Source organism: Littorina saxatilis, linkage group LG4 (assembly GCF_037325665.1).
Source record: "Littorina saxatilis isolate snail1 linkage group LG4, US_GU_Lsax_2.0, whole genome shotgun sequence".
NCBI lineage: Eukaryota > Metazoa > Mollusca > Gastropoda > Littorinimorpha > Littorinidae > Littorina > Littorina saxatilis.
In genome coordinates, this window is record NC_090248.1 from 62,031,211 (window position 1) to 62,047,580 (window position 16,370).

Below are 16,370 nucleotides of genomic sequence, written 5' to 3' on the forward strand. Positions count from 1 at the left end.
TTTATTTTTCCTGCATGAATGTATTGATGTTTCCAAGCCCTGAGACTTTTGCTGTGAACTTGGGTTCTTTATCATGTGCATGCGTGCACACATGGGTTTTCAGGCATCGAGGACAGTCTGCACAAAGTTGACTCTGGGAAATAAATCCCTTGCCAAACATGGGGAACCGATAGCGACAACTGTTTTTGGAACCAGCGCGGCTACCGACTGAGCTATTTCCCCGCCAACTGAGCTATTTGTCCTATTTCCCCAGTGAGACTCACCGACATGTGAGCGTCCCCAGACTGCTGCGGGGCCATCCAAGTGACGTCGATGCCGTCAGGGTGGAGTCCCTCCAGACGCAGCTTGGGAGACTTGGGGGCAGCGGGGGCCATGACGGGCACTGTGTTGGACATGAAGCTCTCACTCAGGCTGTACACGTGTTGTGCGTCGGGGTCAACACTGCGATCACCCGCGATGGCCTGTAACAGTCACACGGCTCTGCAGGTTTTCATACAGGTAACACAAAAATTCAACACATCCAAAGGCTCCCCTACCTTCCTTTTCTAAATTGCTAAAATAACACTAACACTGTCCCCCATCTAACCTTAACCTAACCTTATTCCAGTGGAGTTGAGAGCTCACCTTAACAGATACGTTGTAGCTCTGTTCAGGATGAGAAAGAACTGCTATCTTTGCTGATCTCCCATCTAACACTCACCCTAACCCTAACCTAACTGTATGGCAGTGGAGTTGAGAGCTCACCTTGACCATAACACTCTCCTCCACCTAACCCTAACCTTACTGTATGGCAGTGGAGTTGAGAGCTCACCCCAACCATAACACTCTCCTCCACCTAACCCTAACCTTACTGTATGGCAGTGGAGTTGAGAGCTCACCCTAACCATAACACTCTCCTCCACCTAACCCTAACCTTACTGTATGGCAGTGGAGTTGAGAGCTCACCCTAACCATAACACTCTCCTCCACCTAACCCTAACCTAACTGTATGGCAGTGGAGTTGAGAGCTCACCTTGACCATAACACTCTCCTCCACCTAACCCTAACCTAACTGTATAGCAGTGGAGTTGAGAGCTCACCTTAACCATAACACTCTCCTCCACCTAACCCTAACCTAACTGTATGGCAGGGGAGTTGAGAGCTCACCCTAACCATAACACTCTCCTCCACCTAACCCTAACCTAACTGTATGGCAGTGGAGTTGAGAGCTCAACTTGACAGACACGCCGTAGCTCTGTTTGGGGTCGAGAAAGAACTGCTATCCTTGCTGATCGCCCATCTAACACAAACCCTAACCATTTCCTTTATTTGGTGTTTAACGTCGTTTTCAACCGTTCAAGGTTATATCGCGACGGGAACCCTAACCATAACAGTCCCCAATATAACCCTAACCCTAACTGTCCCCATCTTACCCTAACCTAATAACAGAGGAATTGAGAGCTCACCTTGACAGAGACGTCGTAGCTCTGTTCGGGGGCGAGGTCGGTGAGGAAGAACTGGTATCCTTGCTGATTCCCCATCTTACTGGCCTTGACCTCTCCGTGCCACTGCCCGTCAACGTAGATCGTGTAAGCGGAGATGGACTCTTCCGTTGTGTCAGGGTGACCTCGCGGCTTGTCCCAGGCAAGGAGCACACAGCCGCGCTTGTAAGAGGGCTGCTGGGAAATGGTGGGCGCGGCCGGTCGGCGGGGGCAGGAAATGTGGACAGTTTTGGACGGAGCGCTCTCCTGTGCGGCACGAGACATGACTGCCACCACGTTGACGCTGATTGTCTTTCCTGTAGGGACAGGTATGAACACATGCATGAACACAAGGGTGGGGGGGGGGGGGGGGGGGGGAGGTTGTGGTGAGTAATGTTTCAACCTTTGCTGCTTTTCAACACAAAAATGTTAGTTTCCCTTCAAAGCAAACAAAAAGATTCCTTCACCCTGCACGCACATGCACTTTAGCCAAACATTTTGTTGTGCATATCTTCCACTAGGAAGGTACAGTAGAGATCATTTGATCACCTGGGCTGAGGTGCACGGACCGAAAGTGGGTGCCAACCAAACGGGAGAGAACTAACTGCAGGGTCTGTTTCGTTGAAATCACAACAAATCCAACACAGCGGCTGGTTCCCGTTTGGCTGGTAACTTTCTCGTGCACCTCAGCCTTTGCCCAAAAGATACTCAAGTGAACAAATCTGACACAGATCTCCCCTGCCCCCCCCCCCCCCCCCCCCTCCCCCAACACTGCCTACCTGGCACCAGGTTGTTAATGACCATCTGCTGGATGTCGGCGCTGCGCAGACCTCCTAGCCGCTTGCCGTCAACCATCACCTGGTAGCCGCTCAACCGAGTGTTTTCATGCATGGCCGGCGGCTCCCACGCTAGGCATGTCTGCAGACAAAACATGAGATAGATGTGACACTAAAAGAGCTGCAGATAATTGAACCAATCATCATGAAAATGAACCAATCATCATTAAATTGAACCAATCATCTTGAAAATGAACCAATATTGTGCTGATTCTGGCCCATTCTCTGTCCCATTTCAACACACACAACAGGAACAAAGACATGAACAAAGACGTAATCAAAGACACAAACAAAGACAAGACCAAAGAGAAATTGACCTGATAGAAATCTACCCTGACCACTCTGAGACTGGAGCTTTGGGAGGACCCAGTGTTGTGTAGTACAGCACGAACAAGTACAGCACGAACAAAGACATGAAAAAAGACAAAGACATGAACAAAGACATGAACAAAGATATGAACAAAGACATGAACAAAGATACGAACAAAGACACAAACAAAGACATGAACAAAGACATGAACAAAGACATGAACAAAGATATGAACAAAGATATGAACAAAGATATGAACAAAGACATGAACAAAGACATGAACAAAGACATGAACAAAGACACAAACAAAGAAAAATTGAACTGATAGAGATCTACCCTGACCACTCTGAGCCGTGGCGCTTTGGGCGGACCCAGTGTGGTGTAGTACAGCACAAACAAAGACATGAACAAAGATACGAACAAAGACGTGAACAAAGACATGAACAAAGATATGAACAAAGACGTGACCAATGAGCACTGACCTCATAGAGATCCACCCTGACCACTCTGAGGCGGGGAGCTTTGGGCGGACCCAGCGTTGTGTAGTACAGCACGGAGGATGTCGTCTGGATCTCACACGGCTTGTTGCCTCGCACCGTCGAGTAGTTGCAGATCACATAGATCCTGCACACAGCCAATGATACATTATGCTCATGTCTTTGGATAATTAACAATCAATAAGACACAGATGATGGAAAGGAGACAGGACAAACTTGACAGCTCAGGTCACTCCACAAGTCAAAGACCCTGCGGCCTGTCATGTTACCACCCGTTATTATATATGAAGTCTTATATCGCGCGCGTATCTCCAGACTCGGACTCAAGGCGCAGGGATCTATTTATGCCGTGTGAGATGGAATTTTTTACACAATACATCACGCATTCACATCGACCAGCAGATCGCAGCCATTTCGGCGCATATCCTACTTTTCACGGCCTATTATTCCAAGTCACACGGGTATTTTGGTGGACATTTTTTTTATCTATGTCTATACTATTTTGCCAGGAAAGACCCTTCTGTCAATCGTGGGATCTTTAACGTGCACACCCCAATGTAGTGTACACGAAGGGACCTCGGTTTTCCGTTCACGGCAAGCAATGTCTTCTGTAAGATGTAACACTAATGCAGCAACAAATGATGTCTTATGAACTTTAAGATTTAACTCTAATGCAGTAACAAACGATGTCTTCTGTAAGATGTAACCCAGTTAGCATGAAGTCACAAATAAGTTCTTGACATGCTGCAACACTGTCTTTTCAGAAAATGCAGAGCAACAAGAAGGTTCAACATTCTGACCCAAACATTTGCAACACAGCTCTTGCAAGTTGGTACCAGCACAAGTTAATTACAATCCTAAATTCAAAGTTTCAACACCAACAGAAATACCTACACAATTCAAGAAACTCTATGTGATACCAATCAGGTATGACAATTACATAAATGATCAAATGTGTTTTGAAACACTCCAAACGTGTGACAGAAGGGGCAGACAACTGACCTGTATGTGAGTCCAGGCTGCAGTCCCTTGATAACACACTGCTGTGTGTCCTGGATGTTCCAACAGTGCTGCACGCCCCTCACCTGCTTGCCCTTCTCCACCAGGTTACACTCGTAGCTGTAATAGACAACACCCTGACTGACTGATAAGGTACATCAACAAATGACACCAAAATATACACAACACTAAACACTCCAAAGGCATCTTTTATTATTTACTGCCCACCCCTTCGACTATCATCAAAACCTCTACAAAAATGTTAGTTGGCCTCTCGGTATATCAAGATGAGCCAGCAAACGAAGTGTATGCATGGATCCATCTTTATGAAAAGACCTACATGTTACTTGACAGATCGGCATTGGAAACCAGGGTCGAGGTGCACGAAACGAAACTGAGAGCCACCCAAATGGGTTGGTTGAAATTGAGATTTGTTGTGATTGCAGCCTATCAGTCCCTGTGGGTTGCTCCCACCCAGTTGGGTACCACCCATTTTTGATTGAGCCCCGATGGGCGCATTGTATAAAACATCAGCCTCCTATGTGGAAGGTCGCAGGTTCGAATCCCGGCCGCGCCTGGTTGGTTAAGGGTGGAGATTTTTCTGATCTCCCAGGTCAACTTATGAGCAGACATGCTAGTGCCTTATCGCCCTTCGTGTGTACACGCAAGCACAAGACCAATTGCACACACAAAAGATGCTGTAATCCATGTTAGAGTTCGGTGGGTTATATAAAACACAAAAATACCCAGCATGCTTCCCCCGAAAGCAGCGTATGGCTGCCTGAATGGCGGGGTAGAAACGGTCATGCACATAAAAACCCACTTGTGCAAAAACATGAGTGAACGTGGGAGTTTCAGCCCATGAACGAAGAAGAAGAGGAAGAAGAAGAGATTGAGCCGTGATGTGTGTTTGAGTACCGACCTGATGTCGCTGTTGATCTCACTGTTGAACTTAGTGCCCACTACGTTGACCACGTAGAGCAGCACTTTGTACTGAGGGTCGGGTTGCCGTGGCAACTCCCAGGCCACACGCACAGAGTGCTTGCCCTTGGTGGTGGCCATGATAGAGGGCGCTGGCAGCAGTCCATCGCAGTCACCAGTCACCAACTGAAATAAAGAAAGCAACATTTGCTGTTGTTATCTGCTCATACCAAGCAATATTCACCGTCTGCTTTTTTGTGTGCTTTTTTTTCAAGATTATACTGTGTACAATGCCATTTTGGAGACATTTGAGATTTTTTTAAAAGATAATACTGTCTTCTTCGCCAAATTAAATACATTTTTAGTGCTTTTCTTTTTTTAAAGACTATATACTGTCTACAACATCCTGTTGCAGACATTTCTTGTGCTTTTTTGAAGATTACACTGTCTGCAACGCCATTTTGTGTGTGAATTTGACCCTAAGAATTAGCATACGGAACATTCCCTGAACTATAATTCAGACACACCTGCAATGGTTTAATCAAAAATGCTCTCTCTGTAACTATGATAATGAATGCAATGCATGTGAAAGGTGGAACTGGCCTGCTCATCAACGTCAAAGTCCCCAATCGTCCTTGAAATAATGTTCTAACATGAAGGTACGTAGTCCTGGTGTGTGGTGTCATTATTCCAAATGCTCAATCAAACCGACCTGCCCCTTGGCTTGATTTGAGATTTGATAGGATTATGCCTTTAAGCCTGATGTTTAAATAATTGCTATGCCTTTCTTCTTAATTGCTATAGATATATCTATATATAATCATATTCCTCATCCTCATGCCCAAAGAGGGTCGCCTGTGATAAGCTAAAATAAGACCTTGAAACCTTGAAGCCCAAAACTGCAGTCATTTGAGTAACACTCCGCAATCACACTGGCACCTTCACCCTTGCCTCCCATCCTCCCCTGATAATACACACAGACATTCTCCTCCCCCTCCTTGACCAGCCACTGACCTCTCACTCCTTCAAAACATCATCCTCCAGCCACACACCCTTGCCCCTCAATAAACGAATTCCGTAAATAACTCTGTCGGGTTTGTATCGGTTATGAAAGAGTGACTACTCTTGCTTTTAGTGAAGCAAATGTTCTACTCGTGCTCCTTGCCCACGTGTTTCATGCAGACACATCCCTCGCTATAATGACTGGCCAATGTTCTACTCGTGCTCCTTGCCCACGTGTTTCATGCAGACACATCCCTCGCTATAATGACTGGCCAATGTTCTACTCGTGCTCCTTGCCCACGTGTTTCATGCAGACACATCCCTCGCTATAACGACTGGCCAATGTTCTACTCGTGCTCCTTGCCCACGTGTTTCATGCAGACACATCCCTCGCTATAATGACTGGCCAATGTTCTACTCGTGCTCCTTGCCCACGTGTTTCATGCAGACACATCCCTCGCTATAACGACTGGCCTAAAATGTCACTTGGGAAAGTTTCACTCATTGAAAGCAAGAGTATTCACTCTTTCAAAACCCGTACACACACCACAGTTATTTCCAACTCTGTCACAACCCATACAAACACCACAGTTATTTCCAACTCTGTCACAACCCACACACAACAGAGTTATTTCCAACTCTCACAACCCATTCAAACACCAGAGTTATTTCCAACCCACACAGACACCACAGAGTTATTTCCAACTCTGTCACAACCCACACAAACACCACAGAGTTATTTCCAACTCTGTCACAACCCACACAAACACCACAGAGTTATTACCAACTCTGTCACAACCCACACAAACACCACAGAGTTATTTCCAACTCTGTCACAACCCACACAAACACCACAGAGTTATTTCCAACTCTGTCACAACCCACACAAACACCACAGAGTTATTTCCAACTCTGTCACAACCCACACAAACACCACAGAGTTATTTCCAACTCTGTCACAACCCACACAAACACCACAGAGTTATTACCAACTCTGTCACAACCCACACAAACACCACAGAGTTATTACCAACTCTGTCACAACCCACACAAACACCAGAGTTATTTCCATAACATGTTCGGTTCCTCCCTGACCGGCCACTGACCTCTCCTTCTTTGACCTGAATCATGGACTCCTGCTCCGTGGAGACGGCCAGCTTGGTTTTCTCCATGATGTCGCCCGTGTCCTTGACCTGTCGCTCGTCCATGCCCAGCGCCACGGTCTTCTGCACCTGGATGAGAGCGGTGAGCTTGCCGGTCTTCCTGGGGCTCTTCTTGCCGCCGTGACCCACCACCGCCATGTCATCGTCGTCGTCGTTGTCCTGGCAACATGGGAACAGAGAAGCACTGATGATCCTGTCTTCTCATTCAAGAGCAAGTTTTGTTCTTGGAAGATTGGAAATACATTGTTAAGACTCCCTCCCTTGTCAGACCCTGTATTCTCAGATGTTCCGTTCATCACCTCTGTAAATGTACCTTCATGAAGGCAAGAAGTAGAGATAGATAGAGACAAAAACAGGAAGAAACAAAATAAGACAGAAACAAAGAAGAAAAAGCGAAAGAAACAGACAGACAAATGAAAGAAACGCCAAGCAAGAAATAGCTGACCATTCGGTTACGTAGGTTCTCCTTGGTGTCGGTGGCCTGGTTTTTGGACGCGTCTAGGATGATGGTGTGGCCGCCCACTGGAAGGTGCTCCACGTTGGAGTCGGACGCGTAGTCTGACTCTGACCCGCTCGACTCATCCTCCGTCGTCGTGTCATCGTCCACAAGGCCGCCGATACGCGGGGTCCCTTCTCCATGCTTCCTTCCATCTGCTGACAGCATTAGTCATGATGTTGAACTATCTGCTAGCAACAGTTACCACCTTGAACCATCTGCTGACAGCATTATAGTCATGTTGAATTATCTTCTATTGAACCATCTGCTGTCAACAATTAGTCATGATGTTGAACTATAATCTGCTGGCAATGGTTATCATATTAAACCATCTGCTGACAGCATTAATCATCTTGAACCGAAGGTTACAGCTTGCCCTTGTTTTCCTTCGTCTGTGTTTGCCAATACTGACTGACCCGTGACTTTTTGTTGTTGTTCATTTCAATTGGTTAACATGACAAAATTAACAGCAGTTATTGAGGCAAATACGGTGACATGCTTTTATCATCTGTAGACTGATTTTGTTTGATAATACTTCACAAATACACTAAGAGCAACACGTTTGAAAGATAATGATCATGCATTCACATATGTCACAATTTCAGACTCATGAAAATAATGTGATTGGTAATATAATAACATTCTGGTGATTTGTGAGATTTCAAAGTCCGGAATAACAAAGTATGATAGATATACATAAGTTCATGCAAAACACAATGTTCAAAATAATAGGAGACTGGAATCAAATTAAACGTTAGACTGCACATGCCTTTTGTGAATGCAGCAGTGACATACATGTACATGTATATTCAAATACATGTATTACTTTCAAGAGAACATACAGCAGTGACATTCAAACAGAAACAAAAACAACAAGAAATTCCTCCGAGGTAGGAAAAACACCCCCGTCCTTACCATTCTCACTGCCACCAACTGAGAAGGTTATTTCCCTTTGACCATTAATATGTCCCTCTATAAGTCCTTGTAGAATCTTAATCCACCAATAACTCCCTAACCGTGTGTTTGACTGGTCCCAATTTTTGTAAGGACCGCCTCAGGAATGTATAGAACCTGTTCACCAAGTTTAGTGACGATCGGTCCGTTCATTCTTGAGATCTATATGCGAACACAAACACACAAACACACAAACAAACAAACAAACACATCGACCGAATCCTATACACACCCCTATACCGGGGGTGTAAAAATAAAAGTGGTGACATTCCATGCAACCAATTCGATTTTACTCATATGACAGATATATATACAAGTCCAGCCCCCCCCCCCCCCCTCCCCCCCCCCCCCGCCACATTAGTCTTACTCTTTGTTTGGTTTTCTTTCACCCTGTTTGACCCAGATAATGACATAGTATATATGTGACCCTCCACCACCGAATGAGTCACCTTTGCATGATTTTCATATTTGTACATTTTCATCAAGAGTTTTTTATGCTCTATCCAGTGGTGAAAACCGTTATTAGAAAAGATCGAACACTGTTTGAGTTATAAGCCTGTGACTAAGGTGACCCTCACACTGTTACCAGACACTCCCCGGACTTATATATTAAGCCTAGCCCAGAACCGCGCGAAGCGACATGCGACTCATTTTGTGGTGGAGGGTACGTCACATATTAGAATTTTCTCTGTCCGACATCACATTTGTATTATCCACCATTCGTGTATAGGGCCTGTAATATAAACGTTCACTTGAGCTCATGTCCCTATTATTTCTTGTTTTATGGAATAAAACCTTGTTTAAACCAAACTAGAGAGCAGAGTCCTTGGTGACAGTGACTGACAATAAATTCTTCCAGGCACACACAAAAGCAAAGAAAACAAAAATGTTTAAATCCCTCTGACTTTTTGTGAGGCACAAAATATTAATCATAACACATGACATCAGAATCAAACCCCTGTGACATCAATTGCCAAACCAGAACAAATACATGGGTGAGACTGAAAAATGTCTTGAATCCTGAAGAATTTTAAGGGGGGCCCCCAGACGCTGAGGGATTTGTATGATTAACCAAAAAAAACACGTCATCACAGACATTACGAATCCGGATTTTCGGCATATACCAGAAGAATCACACCCATGCAAATATGGTGACATTCCTCTGTGACTATTTTTTTCAGGCAGGAATCATAACAGACGATATATAAACAAGAAGGGCAAAGCCCATACAACTCACATGCTAGACCTTGACCTTTACATGACCTTGACCAAGGTCAAGGTCATTCAAGGTCATGCAACACAAAGCTGTTAATTCAAGACATAGGAAGTACAATGGTGCTTATTGGCTCTTTCTACCATGAGATATGGTCACTTTTAGTAGTTCACTACCTTATTTTGGTCACATTTCATAAGGGTCAAAGTGACCTTGACCTTGATCATATGTGACCAAATGTGTCTCATGATGAAAGCATAACATGTGCCCCACATAATTTTTAAGTTTGAAACAGTTATCTTCCATAGTTCAGGGTCAAGGTCACTTCAAAATATGTATACAATCCAACTTTGAAGAGCTCCTGTGACCTTGACCTTGAAGCAAGGTAAACCAAACTGGTATCAAAAGATGGGGCTTACTTTGCCCTATATATCATATATAGGTGAGGTATTCAATCTCAAAAACTTCAGAGAAAATGGGAAAAATGTGAAAAATAGCTGTTTTTTAGACAACATTTATGGCCCCTGCGACCTTGACCTTGAAGCAAGGTCAAGATGCTATGTATGTTTTTTGGGGCCTTGTCATCATACACCATCTTGCCAAATTTGGTACTGATAGACTGAATAGTGTCCAAGAAATATCCAACGTTAAAGTTTTCCGGACGGACGGACGGACGGACGTCCGGACGTCAGGACGGACGGACGGACGGACGGACGGACGACTCGGGTGAGTACATAGACTCACTTTTGCTTCGCATGTGAGTCAAAAAAACACCCCTGTGACATCAATTGCCAAACCAGGACAAATATATGGTGACATTCCTCTGTGACTATAATTTTTGTCAGGCACAAATCATAAAAGACAATATGAAAATCACACCCCCGTGACATCAAGACCAAACCAGGACAAATATGGTGACGTTCCTCTGTGACTATTTTTGTCAGGCACAAATCATAAAAGACAATATCAAAATCACACCCCTGTAACATCAAAACCAGGACAAATATGGTGACGTTCCTCTGTGACATTTTCGTCATGCACTGTGAAGACATGGTGACAGTGACAGCAGCAAAATACCCGGGGACTGTACCTGCTCGTACAGAAGACTTCTTGCTACTTGCAGCATAATTGCTTGCAGAGGCCGCATAGTTCTCCTGGGGCTGCTGGTAGTCACGTGTCAAGAACCGCTGCTCCGACTGTGGTTCTCGTTCCGAAGGAAGATCGTCTTGTTCCCCCGCTGTGCTGTCCATAAAGTCTTCCCGTATGACGGGAACGTGATTCACGATGTCAAGAAATCGTGACAGCATGCCTCCCGATTCTTGAGGCAGGGGGGGAGGGGTGGGGCCGCGCTCCTCTCCGTACGTCGCCACGTCTCCGTAAGGATTGTGCATCACGTACTGCGGGGCGCCGTCTTCCCCGTAGTCATCGGCAACCAAGGTTTCGTTGTCGCTCATCTGTTCGTCCAGGCTATCCTCTGCTCTGACCAGCTGGCGCTGACTTGGGTGCGGGACAGGCCGTGCCTTGCCGGTCTGTGTCAGGGCAGCCGCTTCGTTCTCACTGGGGCCCAGGAAAAACTGCACAGACTTTCGTGAGGACTGCGGATCGTCCATTCGCTCAGCGTATCGCGGGGAGATGTAGAGATGCTCCACGCTGTCTCTGTCGCTGGCTGTGTCCGTGTCCAGCGCCTCTCGGTAGATCTCCTGCTTGCTGTGCGGCCCTGGGTCTTTTTTCCCCGGTCGCTTGGGACGCTGCTTGCGGGGACTGTTATCCTCTTGTCGTTCGTACACTTCGTACACGTCCACGCTGTTCTGTCTCCTCACCCCTCGCTGCCCCCTGGGATCGTCGTAACTCCCGCGTCTCACACCTCTCTCCCGGCTGCTGTCTCTGTGATGAGAATTCCTTGAACCCTGGTCCCTAAAACTGACGTGTCTGCGCTGAGAGGAGTAGGATGAGTGGCTGTGGCGGTCAGGGCTGTGGTCATACTGTGGTCTGGAGCTTCCTCTCTGGTGGTAAGGGTCAGGGGAAAAGTCACGCCGGTGAGGAGCTCCATCGCTGTGGTCCGAGTCCTCCTCTCTGTAGCTGTCGTGTCGGTGTGCGGTGTAGCGTGGCGTCACGTCATCCCTGTACCGCGGTGTGCCTCTAGGGGGAGGCCATTCATCCCTCCTGGAGGACGGGTGGTCGTAGTCATCAAAGCTGTCACTGTGTCCTCGCTGAAGTCTGCGGGAAGACCTGCGTCTTGGCTCTGAATTGTCGTAGGACTCGTCACTATGACTACGAGCCAGACGCTCGGCGCCTCTCACCTGAGCATGTTCCACTGTGAGGTGAGAGCCATGTCGACTGACCGGTGGGGGTTCTGCTGGCATGGCGTCCTGACCCAAGCGATGTTTCAGCGCCGACTTGAGCACAGTGCTCTGCCCCTTCCTGCCATGACGGCTCTCTTTCACCGCCTGTAACTGATTTTTCAGTGCCACGAGTTCCCTCGCACTGTCCCAGTTGAAGTTTTGGGCCCGGCCTCTCTGTGACGCTCTTCCCGTGCGTGCACGTTTTGCCGACCTCACAATCTGTATTACAGTCAGGGCTATTCTACGGAAGGACACACGTTTGCGAGGAGGGGCCTTACTTTCCCCCTCTGTTGCACCATGTTCATTGTCCGCTACGTCAGAGCGGGAGGAACGTTCGTATTGATACGCTTCAAGGTCAGAGAAGGACCGGAGGGTGACCTTTGATGTCGGTAGTCTTGCACAGTCCTCTGGGAGTGCTTGTCAGCCGCATGGATTAACAATTTCCACAGTTCATGTTTTGGTTGTAACAAACAATGAACGTACAGCAACACAGACATGCTCATCCAAACACATCATTCGAATCCACACATTAAATGGATCTATGCAGCAAATGAGATTTCACATATAATGGAGAAATGGTATGCAGTTGGTAAACGTCCTCAGCTCAACTGTTCCAATGTAAATGAATAAAAGAAATAAACTTTCTTGAGAAAGACCATGGGAGAGCTTTTTAATATATTGCAAGAAAGAAAGAAACATCAAAAAAGAATGAAAGATAAAAAGAAGGAACAGCATCTTGAGTTGACAAAATAACAAAATGATAAGAGTTATTCTGTACCATACAGGTTTTCTTTGCCTTAACTTCTTGAAAAAGAAGAAAAGCATCAAAATAAGGAACCTTTTCAACATACATCCTTCTCACATTGCTGAACAAACAAATTCACACACACAGACAAACAAACAAATTCACACACACAGACAAACAAACAAATTCACACACACAGACAAACAAACAAATTCACACACACAGACAAACAAACAAATACACACACACAGACAAACAAACAAATTCACACACACAGACAAACCAACAAATTCACACACACAGACAAACAAACAAATTCACACACACAGACAAACCAACAAATTCACACACACAGACAAACAAATTCACACACACAAACAAACAAATACACACACATACAGATAAACACACACACACACACACACACACACACACACACACACACACACACACACACACACACACACACACACACACACACATAAACAAACAAACAAACAGATGCATCATCATTAACATTCCTAACTTCCCATACAAATTCACCAGCTCCCCCATCCCAATAAAATGTTGTCAAGAAAGGCAAATGAGCTTACCGCCTGTCTCCACTTCCACCTCTCTCTTCTGAGTTGCTGCCTTCTGCAGGCCATCTGAAACACCACACCGCCATCTTTATCACGTCTATTCCTATACTGATAGCTGACGTCATGTCATTGGCACCACTGTCAGTACTGTCACTAGCGTGCCAGCAACATCATACATTTTCTCAAACAATGATTGCTAAGTCGAAAACATTTCTGGAATTCAACTCACCTACTTTCTCTGTGGCACTAAAATCAAACCCATTACACAGTCTGGCTTAGGTGTCATCCCTCTTAGTAAAAAAAAATCTACTCTGTCCTTTTTTAAAGGCGAGAATCGCAGGAATCAAAATTACCAACTGACTAGTGTTGACAACACACACCATTTTCAGTGAGGTAAAACAACTACAAAACAAGAAGCAAAAACCTACATGCAACACTCTATACACTCCTGCGCTCTAAACACGCAACAGATTCAGTCAACCGATAGGCTTTACCTCAGCCAAACCAGATTTGTTTAGGGATCTCCAATCACCATGACCCCACAGCCAGCACCGGTAACTAAGGACGCAATTCTACGCCCAGACTGGGAGAGGCTTTAAATTAACGTTTCTAGCCTGGAGGACAAGCAAGCAAGAAGCAGCAGGAGGAAGACGCATTGATCACAAATTAAGAAGCAGCAGCAAGCGGACAGGCATTGATCAGAAGCCAGCACTCATCTAAAATGTATGAGCTGGGGGCATCTTTAAAAAGGCGCAGTCCTTCACGTGAAAATGATTCTGGCACACTGGCCAGGCTTTCATACATGAAACGACGGGCGCGGTGGCGTAGTGGTAAGACATCAGCCTCCTAATCGGAAGGTCGTGAGTTCAAATCCCGGCCGCTGCCGCTTGGTGGGTTAGGGGTGGAGATTTTTCCGATCTCCAAGGTCAACTTGCAGACCTGCTAGTGCCTTACCCCCCTTGGTGAGTACACGCAAGCACAAGACCAAATGCGCGAGGTCATCTTTAAAAGGCACAGTCCTTCCCGTGAAAAATGGGGGGGCCCGGTAGCTCAGGTGGTAGAGCACTGGACTTGTGATCGAAAGGTCGCTGGTTCGAATCCGGGCCGGGACGGACACGGGTCAACTTTATGTGCAGACACAGAGACGGTATCCAACTCCCACCCCCGTGTCACCACAGTGGCACGTAAAAGACCTCGGTCATTCTGCCATAAGTGCAGATGGCTGATACCACCTAAACACGCATACACTTGTGTATCTCATCTAAAGTCGGGTTAAAAACCCGGGAACATGCCCCTAATGGCTTTGCCGTGAGGGCGTAAAACTTGAATTTCTCTCCCCCGTGAAAAATGGTTCTTACTCACCATCTTTGATCTGGCTTTATTACCATATTTGACGGACTACAAGCCGCGACTTTAAAAAATATAAAATCGCATTGCGGCTTATACAAAGATGCGGCTAAAACGTTACCTAAACTTGAATAGCATTCACCTAATGAAACACTTTTGCACTGCACTGACACAACTGTACTCATGGATTTACGATGCCGAAGACCAAAAGAATCGTGTACGATGCAGCGTTCAAACTGAAGGCGATTGCACTGGCCGATGACAAGGGCAATAGGCGCGCTGCTTTTGAGCTTGGAATAAATGAATCCATGGTGCGACGATGGCGATCCATCCGCCAGCAACTCTCGAGATGCAAGAAAAACAGGAAGGCTTTCCGAGGAAGAAACGCGAAATGGCCTGAGTTGGAGACCAAACTGAGAGCAGAGATCATCGCAGCACCTACAGCAGACGACACGAGCGGGACCGATTCAAGCTCCGATGATGACGTCACCCCCTCGGCCTCGATTTCCGACTTCTTCAGTTCTGGATGAAGCGATCATGTCGCTGTTTGTGTCCGACAGCGAGGAAAGTGACTTTTCTGGCTTCTCCGCAGCAGAATCTGATGGTTCCGACCAGGCTGACTGAACGGTAGACACCTTTGTACATGTGTGTGTTGGTTACAAATTGTGTGTGTGATATTTTTCTTCAAACCTTTTCACTTTTCTTCTTTGCTTCACTTGTTTATTCTCGGAGCCGATTTCGCCAAATACCGTACTTTTGTTTGCCTGGTTGTTTTGATTGATTGACACGATCTGATTATATTTTTTTCGACGGCGGCTAATATAGTGACGAGGCCTGTACGTGGCTCGTCCCAATTTTTGTTTTAAAAGTCGGGGGTGCGGTACATAAAATAAGGCCATCCCTCCACTTGGGCCACACAAACAATGAATAGTCTGATAGTCTGGCCTTTTCTTGTACACAGTGGCATTGTTTTGCTGAATTTATTGTAAAGATTGCCGTCTAGGTGCCGTTTACAAAATGATTTCAGCAATAAAAAACAAAACCTCTGAGCAGGAAGCAGCCAGCCTGTTGATGGTTGTGTGTTCAGTTCGTAGGATACTTAGAGAAATCCCAGGTAAAAATCCAAAATCAGAGACTGCTAACTTTCAAAAATTCAGAATCAAAAAACAAGCATGGTAGGTTATTGAAACATTTAATTATTGACATATAATGTAAATGTAACGTTTTGTTTTGTCAATAATTAACGGTTCCAATAACCTACCATTCTTGTGTTTTTAATCCCAGGTAAAATCGTGGCGGGGTGAACCGCGATGTACAAGACGGCCCTCATCGGAAGGCATGCACCTTGAACAGCCCACGCCCTTGCAAGCAGGTCAGAATTAATTATGAAAGAAAGGCGATGGTCAAAGACCAGGGCTCGACACTGACAGCAATCAATATTTCAGACGTCTGCAGTGTTTATTTAGCTCCTTTTCAGAGCAAAGAAAGTTGACTCACGCTAACA

General features: G+C 45.9%; 1 protein-coding gene across 3 annotated transcripts in view; it reads right to left on the minus strand.

The window, feature by feature from the left end:
* Nucleotides 1-16,370, minus strand: part of LOC138965301 (uncharacterized) — a 148,853-nt gene that overhangs the window by 72,507 nt on the left and 59,976 nt on the right. For all 3 annotated transcript variants that reach the window (XM_070337428.1, XM_070337427.1, XM_070337426.1), the window contains 9 exons: nucleotides 13,532-13,585; nucleotides 7,634-7,842; nucleotides 7,132-7,347; nucleotides 5,025-5,209; nucleotides 4,106-4,222; nucleotides 3,089-3,230; nucleotides 2,240-2,378; nucleotides 1,446-1,777; nucleotides 264-461 (listed from right to left, as the gene is read on the minus strand). In XM_070337428.1, coding sequence (XP_070193529.1) covers nucleotides 264-461; nucleotides 1,446-1,777; nucleotides 2,240-2,378; nucleotides 3,089-3,230; nucleotides 4,106-4,222; nucleotides 5,025-5,209; nucleotides 7,132-7,347; nucleotides 7,634-7,842; nucleotides 13,532-13,585 — 1,592 coding nt within the window. The remainder of the gene's footprint in view (nucleotides 1-263; nucleotides 462-1,445; nucleotides 1,778-2,239; nucleotides 2,379-3,088; nucleotides 3,231-4,105; nucleotides 4,223-5,024; nucleotides 5,210-7,131; nucleotides 7,348-7,633; nucleotides 7,843-13,531; nucleotides 13,586-16,370) is intronic.